This window comes from Macaca nemestrina, chromosome 18 (genome assembly GCF_043159975.1).
Source record: "Macaca nemestrina isolate mMacNem1 chromosome 18, mMacNem.hap1, whole genome shotgun sequence".
NCBI lineage: Eukaryota > Metazoa > Chordata > Mammalia > Primates > Cercopithecidae > Macaca > Macaca nemestrina.
In genome coordinates this window covers 68,029,329-68,050,801 of record NC_092142.1, presented here as the reverse complement: position 1 = coordinate 68,050,801, position 21,473 = coordinate 68,029,329, and the positions used below count along the sequence as shown (strand labels likewise).

The 21,473-nt window shown below is 40.9% G+C and overlaps 1 protein-coding gene and 1 non-coding gene across 7 annotated transcripts in view; one reads left to right on the top strand and one right to left on the bottom strand.

Annotated features, from left to right (window-relative positions):
* LOC105491366 (transport and golgi organization 6 homolog) overlaps nt 1-21,473 on the bottom strand; it is a 252,083-nt gene that overhangs the window by 147,711 nt on the left and 82,899 nt on the right. For all 6 annotated transcript variants that reach the window (XR_011616547.1, XR_011616548.1, XM_011757706.2 and 3 more), the window contains 2 exons: nt 18,228-18,743; nt 16,008-16,065 (listed from right to left, as the gene is read on the bottom strand). Coding sequence is in view for 4 of the 6 variants with exons in the window: in XM_011757706.2 (XP_011756008.2) it covers nt 16,008-16,065; nt 18,228-18,743 (574 nt within the window). In the remaining 2 variants the exon portion in view is untranslated. The remainder of the gene's footprint in view (nt 1-16,007; nt 16,066-18,227; nt 18,744-21,473) is intronic.
* On the top strand, nt 19,352-19,415 carry LOC112428314 (U7 small nuclear RNA). The gene has a single exon (XR_003020349.1). It is a non-coding gene; the product is annotated as a U7 small nuclear RNA (small nuclear RNA).

Genomic DNA, 21,473 nt, shown 5'->3' with positions numbered 1-21,473 from the left:
ACCAGCCTGGCCAACAGGGAAAACCCTGTTTGTACTAAAAATACAAAAATTAACTGGGCATGGTGACAGGCATCTGTAATCGCAGCTACTCAGGAGGCTGGGGCAGGAGAATCGCTTGAACCTGGGAGGTGGAGGTTGCAGTGAGCCAAGATCATGCTGCTGCACTCCAGCCTGGGCAACAGATGAGACTCCATATCAAAAAAAAAAAAAAAAAAAAAAAAAGGCAAAGGATCTGAATAGACACTTCTCTAATGAAGACTTACAAATGGGCAATGAACTCAAAAAAAGACCCTAAACATCACCAGTCATGAGAGAAGTACAAATCAAATCACAATGAGATACCACTTCACACCCATTAGGGTGGCTATGTGAAAGCTGAACATACAAATTCAGTCATTCTTGTCATACCCAACTAAGAGTTGAGAGGCCAGGGAAACAAAGCGTGCAGTGCACATAACATTGCTCCAAAAGTATGATTCTCTACAAGCCCGGCTGCTGAAACTGCCTACTGTGACCTAAAACCAAGAAATAAAAAATAAAAAGAAAAAAGAAATTTAAAAAAATAACCTAAAACCAGTTTTATCTCATAGCTACTAAAACAAACTTGCTGCAACTCAAAGACTAGTTTTACCCACCACTGTCACTCCTCAGAGCTTGTCAGCTGCCCAAAACTTTACTAGGTGCCAATGAACTTTCTTTCCAGAACAATATGTTACATTTCTCCTTTTTATAAAATCTCCAAACTTCTTCCTCTTTTTTTTTTTTTTTTGAGACAGAGTCTCGCCCTATCACCTAGGCTGGAGTGCAGTGGCCTGATCTCGGCTCACTGCAACCTCTACCTCCTGGGTTCAAGTGATTCTCCTGCCTCCAGAGTAGCTGGGATTATAGGTGTGTACCACTACACCGGGCTAATTTTTGTATTTTTAGTAGAGATGGGGTTTACCATGTTAGCCAGGTTGGTCTCGAACTCCTGAACTCAAGTGATCCGCCTGCCTCAGGCGTGAGCCACTGTGCCTGGCCAAACCTCTAAACTTCTCTTTGTTCTTCAGACATATGGAAGACCACCCTGTCTGTGTATGCCCTGTTTGCAATTCTTGCTTCTGCAAAAATGTTTTAAATTTAGAGATTTGTCCTTATATTTTATTTGATTTTGACATACTTGGTGTCAGAAGTGGGATTCCAAAGCTGACTCACCTTGGGAAAAATCATCGGCCCTTAGAACTATGACATAAAGTACTCACATGGAAGGCTTTTGAGCATCCTCTCTTTCACGAGTCACCTAGGTGTTCCCTAGTGAGTCTCCTGGATGGCACTCCTGATTTGGGTAAAGTTCTGTTTTGTTTGGGATTTGGTTAGAGAAGGGTCTTTCCTCCTCTTGTTTGGAGGGAGGTCTCTCTCTGGTTGGGAGATCTCCTGTTGGGGAGGATTCTTTTCCTCCTGGCAGACCTCAGCTGTGAGGTCTGAGTGAAGAGATATTTTTCCTCCAGGTTGAGGCCTGGGTGAAAGGATTTTTCCTTTTCACTTCAGTTGGGAAAGGCAGCTTATCATCCTCTTGGTAAATACATGCTTTATTTTCCATCAGCAGTTGCGTTTATTTGGCTTTTGCATATTCAACACTTGCATTTAATTGGCTTTTGTATATTCAACATTAAACCGAGTCACCTAGATAAGTTTAATTACAAATGGGCTCTCAAAGTTCAAAGGCATGCCAAGATATATTTTGAGATTCCAGCTGGTAACATGTTCAAACATTATAGGGATCATGCAGTCTGTTGTTCTTAAAACTAAACTAAAAGACCATGGCAATAAAATCATACATTCCAAATAAGACTTATATCTCAAGGGATATCTTGAGGCTAAAAAAACAAAATCCAACCCAGACTCAAAGACTGACTAGCTATAAAATACTATCTCAAAGTTAGTTGAGACTCTCTGCTTTGGAGCTTGCCCCTCCCCTTCTTAGAATTCCTTCTTTCTTGCTCTAAGCTAACTCTCTTTTTCCAAAACTCCTCAGCGAGGCTGGCATACTGACTACTTAAGTAAAAAACATGTACAAACTAGCAGATATTTTTTAAAATATTATTTTGACCTTCATGCTGTTTCTTAAAAGCGAAAAATAAAATTCTCATATAAAAGACCCCTTCCTATACTAAAAGGAATGAGGAGATTCTTATCTTCAAGGGCAAAAAATTGAGACCAAGACAATACTTTACAGACACTGTTAAAAAAAAAAAAAAATCTCTTGGCCAGGCACGGTGGCTCACACCTGTAATCCCAGCACTTTGGGAGGCTGAGGAAGGTGGATCACGAGGTCAGGAGATTGAGACCATCCTGGCTAACATGGTGAAACCCTGTCTGTACTAAAAAATACAAAAAATTAGCTGGGCGTGGTGGCGGGGGCCTGTAGTCCCAGCTACTCGGGAGGCTGAGGCAGGAGAATGGTGTGAACCTGGAAGGCAGAGCTTGCAGTGAGCTGAGATTGCACCACTGCACTCCAGCCTGGGTGACAGAGTGAGACTCTATCTCAAAAAAAAAAAAAAAAAAAAAAAATTCTCAGATTCAGGTTGCAGTGAGCTTTGATCATGCCACTGCACTCCAGCCTGGGTGACAAAGTGAGACCCTGTCTCAAAAAATAAAAATAATAATAAAATAAAATAAAATAAAGAACAAAAAGAAAAAAAAGGAATAAAAAAAATAAGAATATAAATATAAATAAGGCCGGGCATAGTGGCTTACCCTGTAATCCCAGCACTTTGGGAGACCAAGGCAGGCTGATTGCTTGAGCCCAGGAGTTTGAAACCAGTCTGGGCAACATGGCAAAACCCTGTCTCTACAAAAAACACAAAAATTAGCTGGGTGTGGTGGCATATGCCCGTAGTCTCAGCTACTCGGGAGGCTAAGGTGGGAGGACTGCTTGCACTCCAGGAGGTGGAGGTTCCAGTGAGCTGACATTATGCCACTGCACTCCAGCCTGGGTGTCAGGGTCAGACCCTGTCTCAAAAAAAAAAAAAAAAAAAAAAAAATTAAATAAATGAAATAAAATAAAATTTCTCAGATTCATATTTCAGAGGCTCAACTTCTGCAGTATCTCGCTATATGGGATTCATAGGTCATACATCACTGCATTTAGCATTTTCTCCCCTTAAAAAGTCCTGAGATGATAACGCTCTCCTTCAACTTTGTCATCAGCTCCTGAACTTTTTCTCCAGTTCTAACTCTGCCGTTATGGCCTGACACTAAAACGTTTATTTTAATGGCCTAAAAAAGCAATGTTTTCCTCCAATATAATTTGATTCTGTATTCCTCACTTTCCTTGATGCATCTAAATTGTTACTCTTATAACCTAGACCCATTCTTCCTATGTCAGATTAAATTCAAATAATCTTTTCACCAGCTTTGACTTCCAGGTTATCTAAATGAGGTTCCCTTTAGAAAAAACAATCACACTGTAAGAGGTTTTTCTTTATCTTTTTGGTAAAGAAAAAGACTTTACATTTTACTATGATGATTTTCTGCATTGCCTTTATTATGTTTTTGATGACTTTAAAAAAACTGAGCTTTAAAAGGGTTAAGGTTTTAACAACCATGTAACTTTTTTAATTTTTTTTTTTGAGATGGAGTGTTGCTCTTGTCGCCCAGAATGGAGTGCAGTCGCATGATCTCGGCTCACTGCAACCTCCGCCTCCTGGGTTCAAGAGATTCTCCTGACTCAGCTTCCCAAGTAGCTAGCATTACAGGAACCTGCTACCACGTCTGGCTAACTTTTGAATTTTTAGTAGAGATGGGGTTTCGCCATGTTGGCCAGGCTGGTCTCGAACTCCTTACCTCAGGTGATCCACCTGCCTCGGCCTCTCAAAGTGCTGGGATTACAGGTGTGAACCACTGTGCCCGGCTCTACATTACTTTTTTTTTTTTTTGGAGACGGAGTCTCGCTCTGTCACCCAGGCTGGAGTGCAGTGACCAGATCTCACCTCACTGCAAGCTCTGCCTCCCGGGTTCACACCATTCTCCTGCCTCAGTCTCTCAAGTAGCTGGGACTATAGACACCCACCACCATGCCTGGCTAATTTTTTGTATTTTTAGTAGAGACGGGGTTTCACCGTGTTAGCCAGGATGGTCTCGATCTCCTGACCTCGTGATCCGCCCGTTTCAGCCTCCCAAAGTGCTGGGATTACAGGCTTGAGCCACTGCGCCCGGCCTCTACATTACTTTTAAAGTCTTTTGATTATCACACTGGTTAAATAAATGGCTATAATTTTACAATAACCTGTAATTCTGGGGGGTTTTTTTTCCCCTTTCTTTCTAAGAGACGGCGGGGCAGGGGGTTCTTCCTATGTTGCCCAGGTTGGCCTCAAACTCCTGGGCTCAAGAAATCCTCCCACTTCAGCCTCCCAAGTGGCTGGAACTACAGGCACATGCCACTATGCCCAACTGTAATTCTGTTTTCATCAAACGTTTTCAGCATTTTAACATCTTTGAGAAACTTCCCCAAAATCAAACCTAAGCTGTCTTTTTTCCCCCCCTCAGAGACAGTCTTGCTCTGTCACCCAGGCTGGAGTGCAGTGGTGCAATCTTGGCTCACTGCAGCTTCCACCTCCCAGGTTCAAGTGCTTCTCCCACCTCAGCTTCCCGAGTAGTTTGGACTATAGGAATGCACCACCGTGCCTGGCTAATTTTTGTATTTTTTGGAAGAGATGGGGTTTTCACCATATTGGCCAGGCTGTCTTGAACTCCTGACCGCAAGTGATCCACCCACCTCGGCCTCCCAACGTGCTGGGATTACAGGTTTGAGCCACCATGACCAGCTCTGATAACTTTAAAATCAACAGACTCAATACAAATTTCTAAGACTCTAATAAAAAAAAAAAAACCTGATAGATTCATAAAACTACTAATAGAGATCAAACAGGAGTTAATTATGAGATTAAATAATGTTTTATGACTTTTATTTAAAACATTGTTACTTTATGCAAATATTTTGTTTCCCCCTTTAAAAAAATTTTTCTAAGTTATGTATCATTTCCAACAAGTTGATAAAGTGTACTTTTGTAAACAAAGATAAAAACATGTTTTTTCTTTTCCTTACTTAATCCCTCCAAAATTCAAAAACTATTTCTAAATATTCTTAGGACAATATGGTTATTTACATAAACCCAATAAAATTCTGTTCTTAAATGTTAGTTATATTACCAAGGCTTTGACTAAAATGTCATATTTAAAAATACACATAAAATGCCTGACTTCAAGGGTTCCCAGCCTTATAGTAAGTAAATAAAACTGTCACTTTCTGGCAGGCCCAAAAACTTTAGGTCTATAAATAAATGTAAAGTCTGCCTTGGTTTGGCTTCCTAGCTGCAAGATCATTTAAATGTGAGATTCCTATATTTCAATAGGAAATATTTTACTTTTCAATGTAAAAAATAAATTATGTTCCCAAAAGAAAGCTATAATATACCTATTATTAGAATATAACTCTGTACATTGTTTTCAAGTTATTGTTATCTATTTTTGAGTAGTCTAGGTCCTAAAATCTCCCAAGTTCCTACAATCCAAGTTTCTTCCATAAAATTACTAAAACGGGAATTGCTCTGTTCCTAAAGCCCTATAAACTAAAACTTGAGAAATTTTTATAAACAAGTTTTGTGCCTGTTGGCTTGATGTATAGGCCACATAGAAAGTTCACCAAATGGTCCAGTGCCCTAACCAGTGACATTCAAACTACAAACCAGGATGAGAAGTGGACATTGTCCAGGCTGCAAACAGCTTTTCCTAAGATGTCAAAACAAAACTCCACATCATCATGAGACCTTTACTTCCCTTAATGCTCCTCTTTTCATTTGATAAGATGCTGTAATGAAAATTTCACAGTCAATAACTGTTAGTGATAACCTGACAAAACCTGACCTAAAAAATCCTTTTAGGATTAGGCGTGGTGGCTCATGTCTGTAATCCCAACACTTTGGGAGGCTGACGTGGGGGGTAGTTTGAGCCCAGGAGTTTGAGACCAGCCTTGGTGACACAGTGAGACCTTGTCAAGAAAAGAAACGAAAAACGAAAAGAGAAGAGAAGAAAGAAAGAAAAGAAAAGAAAAAGAAAGGAAAGAAAGAAAAGAAAGAAGAAAAAGAAGGAAGGAAGGAAGGGAGAGAGAAAAGGAAACAAAGGAAAGAAAGAAGGAAGCAAAGAAGGAAGGAAGGGAGGAATGGAGGGAGGAAGGGAAATTAATTATATATTTTTAAAAATCCCTGTAGTCAGACTAAATCAGAATCCAGCTCAGGTGCTACACAGTTTATGCCTGACCTCAAGCTCATGAATCATAGGCAGTCCCACCCAGGAGATGTAGATATGTACAACACACTAGAAACTGAAGCAGACTGCAAAGAGAGACTGCATAGACAACTATGAGATGTGTGAAGTTGCAAATAATTATTTTAAAAATCATGTAATCAAGATATGAACACCAATGAAATTAAAATCCGAAAATATGTACGTGTGTGTACATACATATACATATTTATACATATGCGCATGCATATCTGCTCTAGCTTTTCTGAATTAATGTCAGTTAAATTGGAATGGTATGTGGAAAAATGTGTTCCCTGTTTTGTTTTGTTTTTTCCGTTTCCTAGAATAAAATATCCACGCTTTATGGCAAAAAAAAAAAGAAAAAAAAAATCCTTTTAGTCCACCTAGCGGAAAACTTAGACAATATCCCTTACACAACTTACTGTTCAAATTTGCTGGTGGTCCCTTTTCTAAAGTTGGCAATTTTCTGTTTAATTCAAGCAAGTCATAACAACATACTACTTAATGACAACTACCGGTCTCACCCAGTTTCCACTATGGTTTTTGTTTTTGTTTTTGAGACGAAGTCTTACTCTTGTCTCCCAGGCTGGAGTGCAATGGTGCTATCTTGGCTCACTGCAACTTCCGCCTCCTGTTCAAGCGATTCTCCTACCTTAGCCTCCCGAGTAGCTGGGATTACAGGCGCCCGCCACCACGCCTGGCTAACCACTATGGTCTTTTAATTTGTTTAGTTTGCTGCCCTTAGTCTTGGACTCTTAGTTCAAAAGCATTTTACAAACTAAATTTATTATATTGTTGTATTTTTTATATTATAACTTTTAAGCTTTTTTGTTGTTGTTACTTTTTGTTGTTGTTGTTTGTTTGTTTTTTGAGACAGGGTCTCATTCTGTCACCCAGGCTGGAATGCAGTGGTATGATCATAACTCACTGCAGCCTTGACCTCCTGGGCTCAAGAGACCCTCCTGCCTCAGCCTCCCAAAGTGTTGGGGTTACAGGTGTGAGCCACCATGACTGGCCAGCTTTGCTCTTACTGATTGTTTAATCTTTATAATGCCAGCTCTCCCAACAAAATAATGTTAACCCAGTCCTCCGAGATGATTGCTAATGCTTATAGAACTGTTAAGATAGAACTTGATAACTGACTCTAGAACAATGTACCCTAGGAACACTCTTTCTTCTGGACTCTGCTACTCAAATGTGGCCCCAGGTCCCTGACATAAGCCCCCATACTTCCCCGCTGATGTGGGACAGAGATAACCAGAACAGGTCCATCCTAGCTCCAAGGGACAACTAAGCTAACTTATAAGTAGTTAATTGGCAAGGCTTTTAAAAAGAGATCTCAATCAAAAGGGGAAAATGTGAGAGTGGATCATAAGAATTGGGTCATGCCTGTCATATCCAACTAAAATGGAGTTGAGAGACCAGGGAAAAAAAAACACAGGGCACATAACATTGCTGCAAAAATATAATTCCCTGCAGGCCTGGCTTTTGAAACTGCCTGTTGTAGCCTAAAGCCAGTTTTATCGAATCCCTACTGAAACAAACCTACTGTGACTCTAAGACTTATTTTACCCACTGCTGGCACTCATTAATCAGAGCTTGCCAGATCTCCAAAACTTTACTAGTCCCAATGATCTTTCTCCAGAACGATATGTAACAATTCTTCTGTTTACAAAACCGCCAACCTTCTCAGTGTTCTTCAGACATATGGAAGACCACTAGGTCCGCGTGTATGCACCAAATTACAATTCCTGCTTCTCAAATAAAATGTTTTAAATATAGAGATTCACCTTTATATTTTATTTTACCTCGACAGCTTTGACTAAAAAAACAGACCATAACAAGTATTGGCAAAGCTGTGGAAAAATCGGAACACTCATACATTGCTGGTAAGGAGGTAAAATGGTATATCTGCTTTGGAAAATAGTTCAGCAGTTCCTCAAAAGGCTAAACATAGGTTTACTATATGACCCAGCAATTCCACTCCTAGGTATATGTATATACCCAGGGGAAATGAAAGCATATGTTCACACAAAAACTTGTACACAAATGTTCCTAACAACACTATTCATAATAGCCAAGTCTACGGCAATAGCACCCTGAACGTGCCCAATCTCATCATAATAGCCAAAAGGTGGAAACAACCCAATTGTCCACCAATTAATGAGCCGGATAATCAAACATGGCTAAGCAATACCATGGAATATTAGTCAGTCATAAAAACGAATGAAGTCATAAAAAGGAAACCTCAAACCTCAAAAACTTTACGCTAAAGTGAAAGGAGCCAGACAAAAAAGATCGCATATTGTATAATTCCATTTATATGAAATGTCCAGCATATGCGAATCCAGAAATTAAAAAGTAGATCAGTGGTTGCCAGGGGTTGGGGGGAGTGAGCAAGGGAAAGTGACTTTTGATGGGTATGAAATGCTAAAAATGTTTTAAAATTAGATAGTGGTGATGGTTGCACAACTCTTTAAATACACTAGAAACCATTGACTTGCACGTTTTAATTGGGTGAATTTTAGGTATGTAAATTACATCTCAAATAAGAAGTTTTAAAAATGGAGATAATGTCTACTTCCCAGAACTACTTAGAGAACTTACTGAGAGAGCATATAGGAGAGACTTTCTCTGAATGCTTATTTGTTAATTAAGTGGTACAGAAACCAGGTCAGGATATAAAAGAAATCTTCCCTTTTCCAGGACATAAATGGAGATGATAAACTTCGCAGGACTGCATTCCAAATTTCCATGCCAGGTCCAATTAGATGATCCTTCAAGGGACAGAATTATTTTCAGTTAATGGTTTCTCAACTTATTTTATTTGAGGTAGAAATCTGAGAATGAGATAGAGATTCAGTTCCTGACAAGTTAAGACTTGTAATCCTGCTCAATTTGAAACTCTGTGAAAACAATTTCATCTTGTATCTACCTTCCCCCTTCCGGGCTTTTGCCTTCCCTCTGCTCAGCTCTTTTGCCAGAAACGAAAGCTCTTCACTGAAAGGAAGAGGGTGGAAGAGCTAGTGTGATTTGTTTGGGCACGTCAAGATGGCTAGATCTCTTCACTCTACACACTGGCATGCTTTCACCTCCCATGGTTGGCCCAGAGCCCAGTTTTTTTTTTTTTTTTTTTCTTTTAAAAGAAGGCTGGTAGTTTTATCCAAAGATCCTTTTGACACTGAGAGGGACCACTTGGGTCCCCAAAATGCATCTGTTGCTTTCAAAATACCCTTTAAATAATTGAAAGTGACTGAGAGGACATATGAACAGATCTACAGTATAGAAATAATCTGGCTATAGGCAGGGCGCGGTGGCTCACGCCTGTAATCCCAGAACTTCAGGAGTCTGAGGCGGGCAGATCACCTGAGGTCAGAAGTTTGAGACCAACCTGGCCAACATGGTGAAACCTCGTGTTTACTAAAATTACAAAAAAATTAGCCGAACATAGTGGTGGGCACCTGTAGTCCCAGCTACTTGGGAGGCTGGGGCAGGAGAATTGCTTGAACCCAGGAGGTGGAGGTTGCAGTGAGCCGAGATCACACCATTGCACTCCAGCCTGGGTAACAAGAAAGAAACTCCGTCTCAAAAAAAGAAAAAAAGAAAGAATCTGGCTATAATGTCTTATTGAAAAATATCACTTATTTATCATATTCATTATTGAACATCCATTTCAAAACTAAAATGTGAAAAAATGCCCAAACATCTAATGTACACTATGGGAATCTCAAGGATGTATCCTTTTTTTATTTTCTTTTTGAGATGAAGTGTCACTCTGTCACCTAGGATGGAGTGCAGTGGTGCAATCATGACTCACTGCAGCCTCAACCTCCTGGGCTCAAGTGATCCTCCCACCTAAGCCTCCTAAATAGTTGGGACTACACGTGCACACGAACACACCTAGCTAATTTTTATTTTTGTGTGTGTGGAGACAAGGTCCCACAATGTTGCCTAGGCTGGTCTCGAACTCTTGGGCTCAAGCAATCCTGCCACCTCAGCCTCCCAAAGTGTTGGGATTACAGGCATCAGTCACTGAGCCCAGACTTCAAGGACATATTCTAACTCCCATTTTGGAAAAGAGAAAGGCTTCTGCCTTTCACCTTATATACTTCATTCTTGTTGAAATTTTTTAAAAACATTGAGAGTGTATTACTTGTATAACAATGATGATAAAAACAGTGAAGAAAGAATATACAAGGAATACAAAAGGGGAGATATTTATCTTCGTCTGTGTAAGATTAAGTTCTCTATCTGTAAACTCTGTAGGGTAACCGGAACTCAGCGACTTTATACATAATTCTGAAGAAGCTGTTATTGAGTATCCGGGAGAAGCTGCTAGAATGACTAAGTCAACCACTGTTTCCCAGTAAGAATAAACAGAGATACACACAGTTTTTCCTAAAATTATATTTAACTCCTAGGGTATTTAGTTCTCAGATTGCTGTGATAGATAATATAGATGCAGAAATTTCTAAGTCCGGAATCAATATATAGCTGTTAAATGAATTGCTGTATTTTATTCTCTTCTGCTCTCCACCTAGACTGTAAAGTTGGTAAGAATTTATAAAAGAAATATAAAATATCAATAAATTAAGCAAAAAGTATACTATAATTTCCACATGGAGCCATTTAGGCAGCTCAGAAAAGGAAAACTTTAAAAATACATAGTCCCCACAACTGAATGCTACTCAGACCACAACCAGGCACTTCCCACCCTGTACTACAGGACAAGAGGGCTGGTCTTGTTTGTCTGGGAGCCCAGAATGGCTTTGTTCCTGTAGTGCTTCAGGCCCAGGCAAACTACATTGGCAATGCAGGTGGGAAAATTCAGCTATTTTCTTTCTTAATGGGAAACTCACCTAAAGCCTTGGCTTTTAAGTGCATATTACAAGCACCAAAAACATCAATTAGTTCAAACTTGTCCATCATCTTGGGGAGCTGAGAACAGAAATTACGCCTCTACCCCTCACGTTCTTCATCACCAAATTAGCTACTAACTGATTTGCACACCAATCAAAATTACTAAAAACAAACACAACACCAACAGCTGTGATTCTGATAGCAGGCCCTAGAGGCTAATGAGCTCAGTGGGTTAATCAACTAAGATCCAAACAGCAAGGTGGCCACATTAGAATGACATGCCACCCATTCCCAAAAATCCAGTCTTAAAAAAAAAAATCAATGAAAACATCTCCTTGACAGTAGTACAGTTTCTTCGGAAAAGTACAGGATGACGTGTGTTCTGAGACTTCTGAATTATAAGCACTTTAGGTTCTTGCTTCTTTGATTTATCTGACTTCCATAAGCACAACTTATGGTCATGTGATCTCCGGGACCCCCAGGTCTATCTCAATTCCTGCCCTCTTCGGCCTCTCAGCTGCCGGTAATTACTTTCTCTCTTGAAACCTGTTACTCTTAGAGCTTTCATTCCCACCTAGTTGTCTTTTACCACTTTGGGTGGTCATTTTGTCTCCTTTGAAAAATTCTCTTTTTGCTTTTGAACCTAATTACAACTTGCAGTTAATCTAAAGTGTTTTGTATATAGGAGATATACAATATATGTTTGTTGAATAAAGAAAGAATTTGGCTGGGCACAGTGGCTCATGCCTGTAATCCCAGCACTTTGGGAGGCTGAAATAAGAGGATTGTTTGAGTTTAGGAGTTTAAGCCTGGGCAACATAGTGAGACCCCCATCTCTACAAAATGTTTTTTAAAAAATTAGCCTGATGTGTGTTGGCACACATCTGTAGTTCCAGTTAATCAGGAGGCAGAGGTGGTAGGATTGCTTGAGCCCCGGAGTTAGACGCAACAATGAACCATGATCATGCCACTATACTCCACCCTGAGTGACAGAGCAAGACTCTGTCTCTTAAAAAAAAAAAAAAAAAAAAAAAAAAATTAAGAAAAGAAATTCCAGAACTCCAAGGCTCACGCCTTCTTCGCTATATGATTTTCCCTCTGCATGCTCTCTCAAGCTTCAAGTACTAAGTCTGTATAGATCATATCCACATTATACCCTGAAAGAACTAGCCAGTAAAAACCTGCAGTTACCTTTGTGCTCACTGACAACCTTGCCTCTGGGAGGTAAACAGAACACATCAACGTGAAAAATGGTGTTACTGCATCAATGCCCGTTGCTATGTGACTTGAAAGTGTGTCCCACTAAAGGGATAGCATATATTTCTCTATCCCTCAACTTTTGGGTTGGGCCTCATGACTTGCTTTAGCCAACAGAAAAAGGCAGAATGATAGGATGTCTGCTCCGAGTCAGGCCTGAGGAGCCTCTGGAATTTATGGTTTCTCTTTGACACTTCATGGTTCTCACCATGAGCAGAACAAACCCCGGTAAGCCACTGGTTCAGGGATGATCAGGAACACATGAAGCACAACTACCACAGCTGGCCTGAGACCTGCAGCGAGGGGCCAGCCGCCCAGCCGAGCCCTGCTGAAACTTCAGCGGGTCTACAGATGCATGAGTGATAATAAATGATTGGTGTTTCAGGTTACTGAGTGTCAAGGTAGTTTGTTGTTGTTGTTGTTGTTTTCTGAGAAGAAGTCTTGCTCTGCTGCCCAGGCTGGAGTGCAGTGGTGCGATCTCAGCTTACTGCAACCCCTGTCTCCTGGGTTCAAACAATTCTGCTTCAGCCTCCCAAGTAACTGGGACTACAGGCATACACCACCATGCCTGGCTAATTTTTGTATTTTTAGTAGGGACAGGGTTTCGCCATGTTGATCAGGCTGGTCTCAAACTCCTGACCTCAGGTGATCTACCCACCTCGGCCTCCCAAAGTGCTGGGATTATAGGTGTGAGCCACAGGGTAGTTAGTGAAATAGCAATAACTGACAGAATCGGCCTACTCAAGCTTCAGATCTGAGAAGTTACAGAGATCACCACATTATTACCTAGTCATCCAACAGTAGATGTAATAGTGAAGATTCTGATGATGATAACAACACTAAAGTATTAATAGTTAACACATGTTGAACACTGTGTGCCAAGCAGTTGCAAGGAATTAACTCATTTAATCCTAATATTAAACCCCCTTTTATTAATAAACATTTTATGATAGAATAGTCATCTTATGAACTAATATTGACACTTTATTATCAACTGAAGTTTATAATTTATTCAAATTTCCTTAGTTTTCCCCTAATGTCCTTTTTTTTTTCTTTTTTTTGAGACAGAGTCTCACTCTGTTGCCCAGGTTGGAGTGCAGTGGTGTGATCTCGGCTCACTGCAACCTCGGTCTCCTGGGTTCAGGCAATTCTCGTGCCTCAGCCTCCCAAGTAGCTGGGATTACAGGGGTCCACCACCACACCTGGTTAACTTTTTTTGGTGTTTTTTTGTAGAGATGGGGATTCACCATGTTGGCCAGGCTGGTCGCAAACTCCTGACCTCAAGTGATCTGTTTGCTTTGGACTCCCAAAGTGCTAGGATTACAGGTGTGAGCCACTGCGCCTGGCCCTAGTGTTCTTTTTCTATTTCAGAATCCCATCTATCACATTACATTTAGTCATCATATTTCCTTAGGTGCTGACAATTTTAGCCCTCTCCGCTTTTACTAAATTTTATTTTATTTTGGCCAGGCGCGGTGGCTCCTGCCTATAATCTCAGGACTTTAAGAGGCCGAGGCGGGTGGATCACCTGAGGTCAGGCGTTCAAGACCAGCCTGACCAACATGGAGAAACCCCCGTCTCTACTAAAAATATAAAATTAGCCAGGTGTGGTGGCTCACGCCTGTAATCCCAGCTACTTGGGAGGCTAAGGCAGGAGAATCACTTGAACCCTGGAGGCGGAGGTTGTGTGAGCCGAGGTTGTACCATTGCACTCCAGCCTGAGCAACAAGAGTGAAACTCCATCTCAAAAAAAAAACAAAACAAAACATTATTTTATTTTTTTGATAACAGTTTAATTGAGCTATATAACTCACATACCATACAATTAACCCATTTAAAGCTCCTAACTCGGCTGGGCGTGGTGGCTGACACCTATACTCAGGTGGCTGAGACACAAGAATTGCTTGAACCTGGGAGGCAGAAGTTGCAGTGAGCCGAGATTGCGCCACTGCACTCCAGCCTGGGCGACAGAGTAAGACTCCATCTCAAAAAAAAAGTGTATAACTCAATGGTTTCCTAGCATACTCAACAGAGTTGTGAAACTGTCACCACAATGAATCTTGGAACATTTTCATCACCCCCAAAAGAAGTCTTGTATCCTTTACCTATCACCCTCAACTATTTCTTGTTTGCCCCAGCCCTAGGACAGCACTAATCTATTTTCTGTCTCTAAAAAATTGCCTATTCTGGACATTTCAAATAACTGGAATAATATAAAATGCAGTATTTTGTGGCCAGTTTCTTTCACTTACCATGTTTTCAAGGTTCATCCATATTGTGGCATGTATCAGTCCTTCATTTTTATAGCCAACAATATTCCAGTGCATGTATATACCACATTTCGTTTATCCATTCATCAACTGATGGCTGTTTGAGCTATTTCCACTCTTGGCTATTGTGAATAATACTGCTGTGAACATTCACATACAAGGTTTTGTGTAGACATATGTTTTCATTTATTGGGTATATTCCTGGGAGTGGAATTGCTGGGCCAAGTAGTAACTCTATGTTCATCTTTTTGAGGAACTGCCAGACTGTTTTCCAAAGTGGCAGTACCATTTCACATTCCTATTTAGTCCCCTTTTCACAGATAAAAAATTGAAGCCCACAGGGATTAAGTAATTTGCCAATGCACGGTAATGGGGTGGCCCACCCAGGTGGTCTGCCGACTGTATCTCACTGACGGAGCCAAGGGAAACCGAGTTAAGTCTGACCTCACCATGTCTGCTTCTGGACCTTTTGGGAAGGGTGCCTTATTCTCTACATCCTCTCTAGATTTGGAGCCCACAAGTTAAAGGGGATGTGGAGAACAACAAAGAATCATAAAAAAAGAAATAGTTACTGCAAAAAATGTTTTGATGAGAAAATATTTAATACCCTGAGTTATTTTAGCTTAATGAGAGAGCAAAGGTGCATACAGACAGGAGTTGAGGCTGGGCGTGGTGGCTCATGCCTATAATCCCAGCACTTTGGAAGGCCAAGGTGGGTGGATCACTGGAGGTCAGGAGTTCGAGACCAGCCTGACTAACATGGTGAAACCTTGTCTCTACTAAAAATATAAAAAATTAGCTGGGCGTGGTAGCGGGTGCCTGTAATCCTAGCTACTTGGGAGGCTGAGGCAGGAGAATCACTTGAACCTGGGAGGCAGAGGTTGCAGTGAGCCAAGATCACGCCACCGCACTTCAGCCTGGAAGACAGAGCAAGACTCTGTCTCAAAAAAAAAAAAAGAAAAAAAAAGAAAAGAAAAGACAGTAGCCGACTAACATAAAACGTTAATGTGATAAGAATTCATGCATGAGTCATTCTTTACCTCCTTGAATTAGAGGAAATACGATTTAATCTATAGAATAAATAAACATTAATAAAAACTTCCTCATCATTATGAGACACTGAAACTCTATAGAGACCCTTTGGAAACCCTCCAGGAATATTATTATTATGACTGAAAGTGTCCTAGCTAGGAGGCAGGAAGATGGATAAAATGACCCGTAGTCTCATGGCCCTAGGACTTTAGGGATTTTGTGCAAATAAACATGACACAGTCTTTGGTCCACAGACTCAAAGTCCTTTAACCAGGACTGACTTACCCTGAATTGCAGATAGATATACAAAAGTGTCTTCATGTTCCATGTTTTCCAAGAATATCTGGAACCACAAAATACAGCAGTGATAAGATTTACAAAGAATAAGGAAGATTGAAGAGTTCCCTTATCAGCAGCTCAAAGGAGTAAATGCTTTGCTTCTTGTTTTTCTTAGCTAGAAACTCGTCTGACAGAGTTTTGTGGGGGAAATGGCATATATGCTTAAAGTCTCATTTTTATAACCGTTAAAAAAAGGATAGAGACTGGGGGAGATACTTGTATTCTTCCAGCAGTAGTCCTGGAAAGCAATGGAAGAACAATCCTCAACATTTTTCCATGACAGCCATGGTGAATAACATTCTCACATATGGCATGACAGACTATGGGCTGTGACACACAAGAGACAAGGTTTGGGGTTATGTGCAAGGGATGGCACATTTGCTGTAATTTGATCCTTTTCTCTTGCACTCACAAAGCATATGGAAGTGCAAGTGAGATAGAGATGTTATTATTGAGATAACTTTGAATCTGTTCTAATTTATTTTTGAAAATCTTGTAAATTTCAGCACTTTAATTGACATTAGTAACAAATTACTCTCAAAATATCTTACAATTTAGGAACCTATCAGGGGTATCAACTGCAGTGAGTACAGCTTATCTGGAAGATACTACATGATATGTTAGGTTTAGGCCCCAACATGAGAGCCAGAGAAAGGAAGACGGAAGTGTCTGCTCCATATATAATGCTGTGTTCTTCGCTGGCACAGTAATTCTTGACATCAACTTGAGGCTGCTGGTCTCCACATCTGAAGTATGTAGGGAGAGCCTAAACTTACCCCAGTTAGGAAGACAGCCAGAAGGTAGGGAATCTTTTATGGAGTAAGCAAGGGAAGTTTAATTTAGGGTAATGGCCATGGAAATAAAGAGGATAAGACACATTTGAAAGACCTCTTGGAAAAAATAATTGACAGGACTTGGTGACCAATTATGTACAGCAGAAGAAGGTTTAATAAAGCTAAAACAAAATTCCAAGATGTTCATTGCATTCACCTTCAAACAGGTGTATAAAAGGATATTTTAAAGCTGGGTGTGGTGGCTCACACCTGTAATCCCAGCACTTTGGGATGCAGAGGCGGGTGAATCACTTGACGTGAGGAGTTCAACACCAGCCTGGCCAATATGGTGAAACCCCATCTCAACTAAAAGTACAAAAATTAGCTGGGTGTGGTGGTGGGCACCTGTAATCCCAGCTACATGGGAGGCTGAGGCAGAAGAATCACTTGAACCCAAGAGGTAGAAGTTGCAGTGAGCTGAGATCGCACCACTGCACTCCAACCTGGGTGACAGAGCGAGACTCTGTCTCAAAAAACAGAACAAAACAAAACAAAAAAACCCAGCTATTTCACCACGAGGGAGGGAGAGAAGAGGGGAGGAGACCCAGTTTTGCCCAATGCCCCACTAAAGATGCCCAGGGAAAACAGGTGGCTTCTCTGGGCTGAGTCACAGTGTTGAAGCAGACTTATTTACCACAAAAGATACTTTCCCATCTCTGGGAATTTGCTCATGCTCTCGCACCCCTCTTTCATCTGCTCAAACTTTACCGGTTCATTATGGCCATATAAGACCCACATCCTCCACAAGATTTCAACTTTCTCTTTTTCCTGATTGCCCACAGTATTTCTTTCATGCAAAAATTTTGAAGGCCAGGCACGGTGGCTCACGCCTGTAATCCCACCACTTTGGGAGGCCGAGGCGGGCAGATCACAAGGTCAGGAGATCGAGACCATTCTGGCTAACATGGTGAAACCTTGTCTCTACTAAAAATACAAAAAATTAGCCGGGCGTGATGGCAGATGCCTGTAATCCCAGCTACTCAGCAGGCTGAGGCAGGAGAATGGCGTGAACCCGGGAGTGAGCCGAGATTGTGCCACTGCACTTCAGCCTCGGGGACAGAACGAGACGCCATCTCAAAAAAAAAAAAAAAAAAAAAAAAAAAATTGGCACTTGGTTCATATTCAGTTGAGGAGTTTAAGTCTTTCCTGTGTCTAAATAAGTCTTTCCTGCATCTAAGTGTTGCCTCCTCACAAAATTCACAAATTTCTGGAGGGTGGCCCAGAACAGTGCTTGACACATAGTCCAGGCTCCAAAAATACTTGAGTTGAATGAACGCTCCCTGATGGCTGCCCCACCCGGAGCCCATGTGTCTTTACAGTGTGTTCTACTCACCTTGAGAAGCTTCTCTTGCATCTCAAGGGCTTTTGCTTCTCTCTGCTCTATCCAGCGGGAAAGAGTACGCAGGGCAGCAGCCCGTGTTGGAATTTGAGGGTCATAAGTTGATAAAAGAACCTCTTGGAGCTGTTCTGTGGTTATGCTTCCAGATTTCTGGTTTGTAGTAGTGCTGGGCTCATTGACTCCTTGAGGAATGATTGGAGCATTTGACTGCAGGCCTGTCTGGGGGGCTATCTCATGGCTCTGCTGTTGTTCAAGGTGGCTATGAGCTACATCAGCGGGTCTTTCACGACTGGTTTGTTGCTGCTCTTCTATTTTCCCTTCCGGATCTTTTCTGTTCAGTGTACTTTGCGCAGCCGTGCTGATGGCCTCAGTGGCAAAGGCTCCATGGGTAGAGATGGTGATGCGGAGATCAACAGCGAGTTCTTGGATGACAGGATCAGGGTATGTGTTGGATATCTTCTCCAACAGAGGCAGCAACTGCTTCAGAACAGCAAAATCACTTGACTTCAACTACAAAATGAAGTAAAAAATGTCAAACCCACATTAACATAGCAAATGTCAATATGACCTGAGCACCAGGAAACATATTCTGAGAAAAAGGGGCAGGGATCAAATCTTGCTTATGGTGTAATCAGTATATTGCCCGGGTCCCGCACTCAATACCATTTGTTGAATAATCATACCTAACATTTATTGAACACTTATCATATACAGGTTCTTTTTTAAGGTAAAACACACACACACATTCATATCCCTGTGATATAATGACTATTATTATCTACATTTTAAACAGGTGGAAACAGAACGGTTAAGTAACATGCCCAAGGTCACAAACCGGAAGATAGTAAGATGTGAACTCAAGAAACTGGGATCAGAGCCCACACTCTTACCCAATACCCTACACAGTCTCCCTTGAAAAGATAAGGCTGTTCTTAACTACATGATCTAAAGTGGCCGGCCAGTATGCAAGTGCACCATAGATCTGGAAGGGATCAGGGAGACAATGGGAAGAAAGGGATTTCTTCTGGAAAGTAGAAGTGAAAATTATATAACATTTTATTCTCCATGGAAGTTTTGTCCAAATGATGTCATATGCCTTACTACTAAGAAAGGTGCATGAGTGTTACAGCTCATTTAGAATTTGTCTAGCAGGTTTTCTGGTCTTCACTAGAAAGCACCCCCCTCACCCACTGCCACCCAAAAGGTGTATGTGCAATCAACGAAAAGTAAGAATCAATGATAACAGTTTTCTGTTTGAAAACACTGGAGAAATTATCAGATGATGCTTCAGGAGTCCCTGAAAATGTGAATACTTTAAAGATCTTAAATCCTTTTTATTGGCCAACATGGCAAAACCCCGTCTCTACTAAAAATACAAAAATTAGCTGGACACGGTGGTGTGCACCTGTAGTCCCAGCTACTTGGGAGGCTGAGGCAGAGAATCGCCTAAACCCAGGAGGCAGAGGTTGCAGTGAGCCGAGATCACGCCACTGCTCTCCAGCTTGGGCAACAGAGCGAGACTCCGTCTCAAAAAAAAAAAAAAAAATCCTTTTTATTTTTATTTTTTTCTTTTCTTTTTGGAGACAGAGTCTCGCTCTGCTGCCTAGGCTGGATTGTAGTGGCACAATCTTGGCTCACTGCAACCTCTGCCTCCTGGGTTCAAGCTCGATTCTCCTGCCTCAGCCTCCTGAGTAGCTGGGATTACAGGCGCTCACTACCACGCCTGGCTTTTTTTTTTTTTTTTTAGTAGAGACGGGGTTTCACCATGCTGGCCAGGCTAGTCTCGAACTCCTGACCTCAAGTGATCCACCCACCTCGGCCTCCCAAAGTGCTGGGATTACAGGCTTGAGCCACCATGCCCGGCTTAAATCCTTTTTAGAACAAGGCAGAGTATTTATTACTTAACCATTCACTCCCTCACTTCATTATCCAACCAACCAATCAACCAACTAACCATTTTCATAGAACCTAAATAACATTGTTATTTGACACTGTAAGTCCACAGATTTGTTATTGTTCCCACCATTATGCTCCAAGTAAATGAAGATTTGAGGTATATGTCAGGTTTGTATCTTAGAATTTCACTATACACTCAGATTGTTTTGTTTACATGTTTACTAACTAATGCAAAATCAACATAAGATAGAGTTTCTGCCTCCACAGAATGTTAGTTTATCTTCATGTGCAAAACAACTGACATTCAGAGGTTACTATATCTTAAGGGAAGAAGAGAGTACATACACAAAGCAAAGATATATGTTATTTAAGGAAAGGGTCAATTTTTTTCTGGAATTTATGTGGCACTGGAAGAAACATTTTCCTCTTTTCTTTCTTTCTTTTCTTTCTTTCTTTTTCTTTCTTTTTCTCTCTCTCTCTTTCTCTTTTCTTTCTTTCTTCCTTCCTTCTTTCTTTTCCTTTATTTCTTTCTCTTTCCTTTCTTTCCTTCCTTCCTTCTCTTTATCTTTCCTTTTTCTTTCCTTTGTTTTTCTTTCCTTTCTTTTTCTTTCCTTCCTTTCTTTTCCTTCCTTCCTTCCTTCTTTCCTTCCTTCCTTCCTTCTTTCCTTCCTTCCTCTCTCTCTCTCTCTCTCTTTCTTTCTCTCTCGCTCTCTCTCTTTTTATTTTTTTGAGATGGAGCCTCGCTCTGTCACCCAGGCTATAGTGCAGTGGTGTGATCTCAGTTCACTGCAACCTCCACCTCCTGGGTTCAAATGATTCTCCTGCCTCAGCCTCCCAAGTAGCTGGGACTACAGGCACACACCGCCATGCCCGGCTGATATTTTATATTTTAGTAGAGATGGGGTTTCACCATGTTGGCCAGGCTAGTCTTAAACTCTGGACCTCAGGTGATCCGCCCACCTCGGCCTCCCAAAGTGTTGGGATTACAGGTGTGAGCCACCACGCCCGGCTGAGACATTTTCAAATAATTCTACTAGTATTATCATTATGCTAAACTTCATTCAGTGCCTCTGTTGTATTGTGGACTTTTTTAAAGCATCTAAAATGAGAATAATTTATCTATAATCTATTTGGCCTCTTTTTCATTTCTCTTCTATATAACAATTTCTTCTAAAAAAAACCAGCCAAGACAAATAGATCAATGGAACAGAACAGCAAGACTAGAAATAGACCCACATAAATAGAGTCAACTGAACTTTGACAAAGGAGCAAAGGCTTTAAATGGAAAAAAAAAATACAGTCTTTTTTTTCTTTTCTTTTCTTTTTTTTAATTGGAACAAGTGT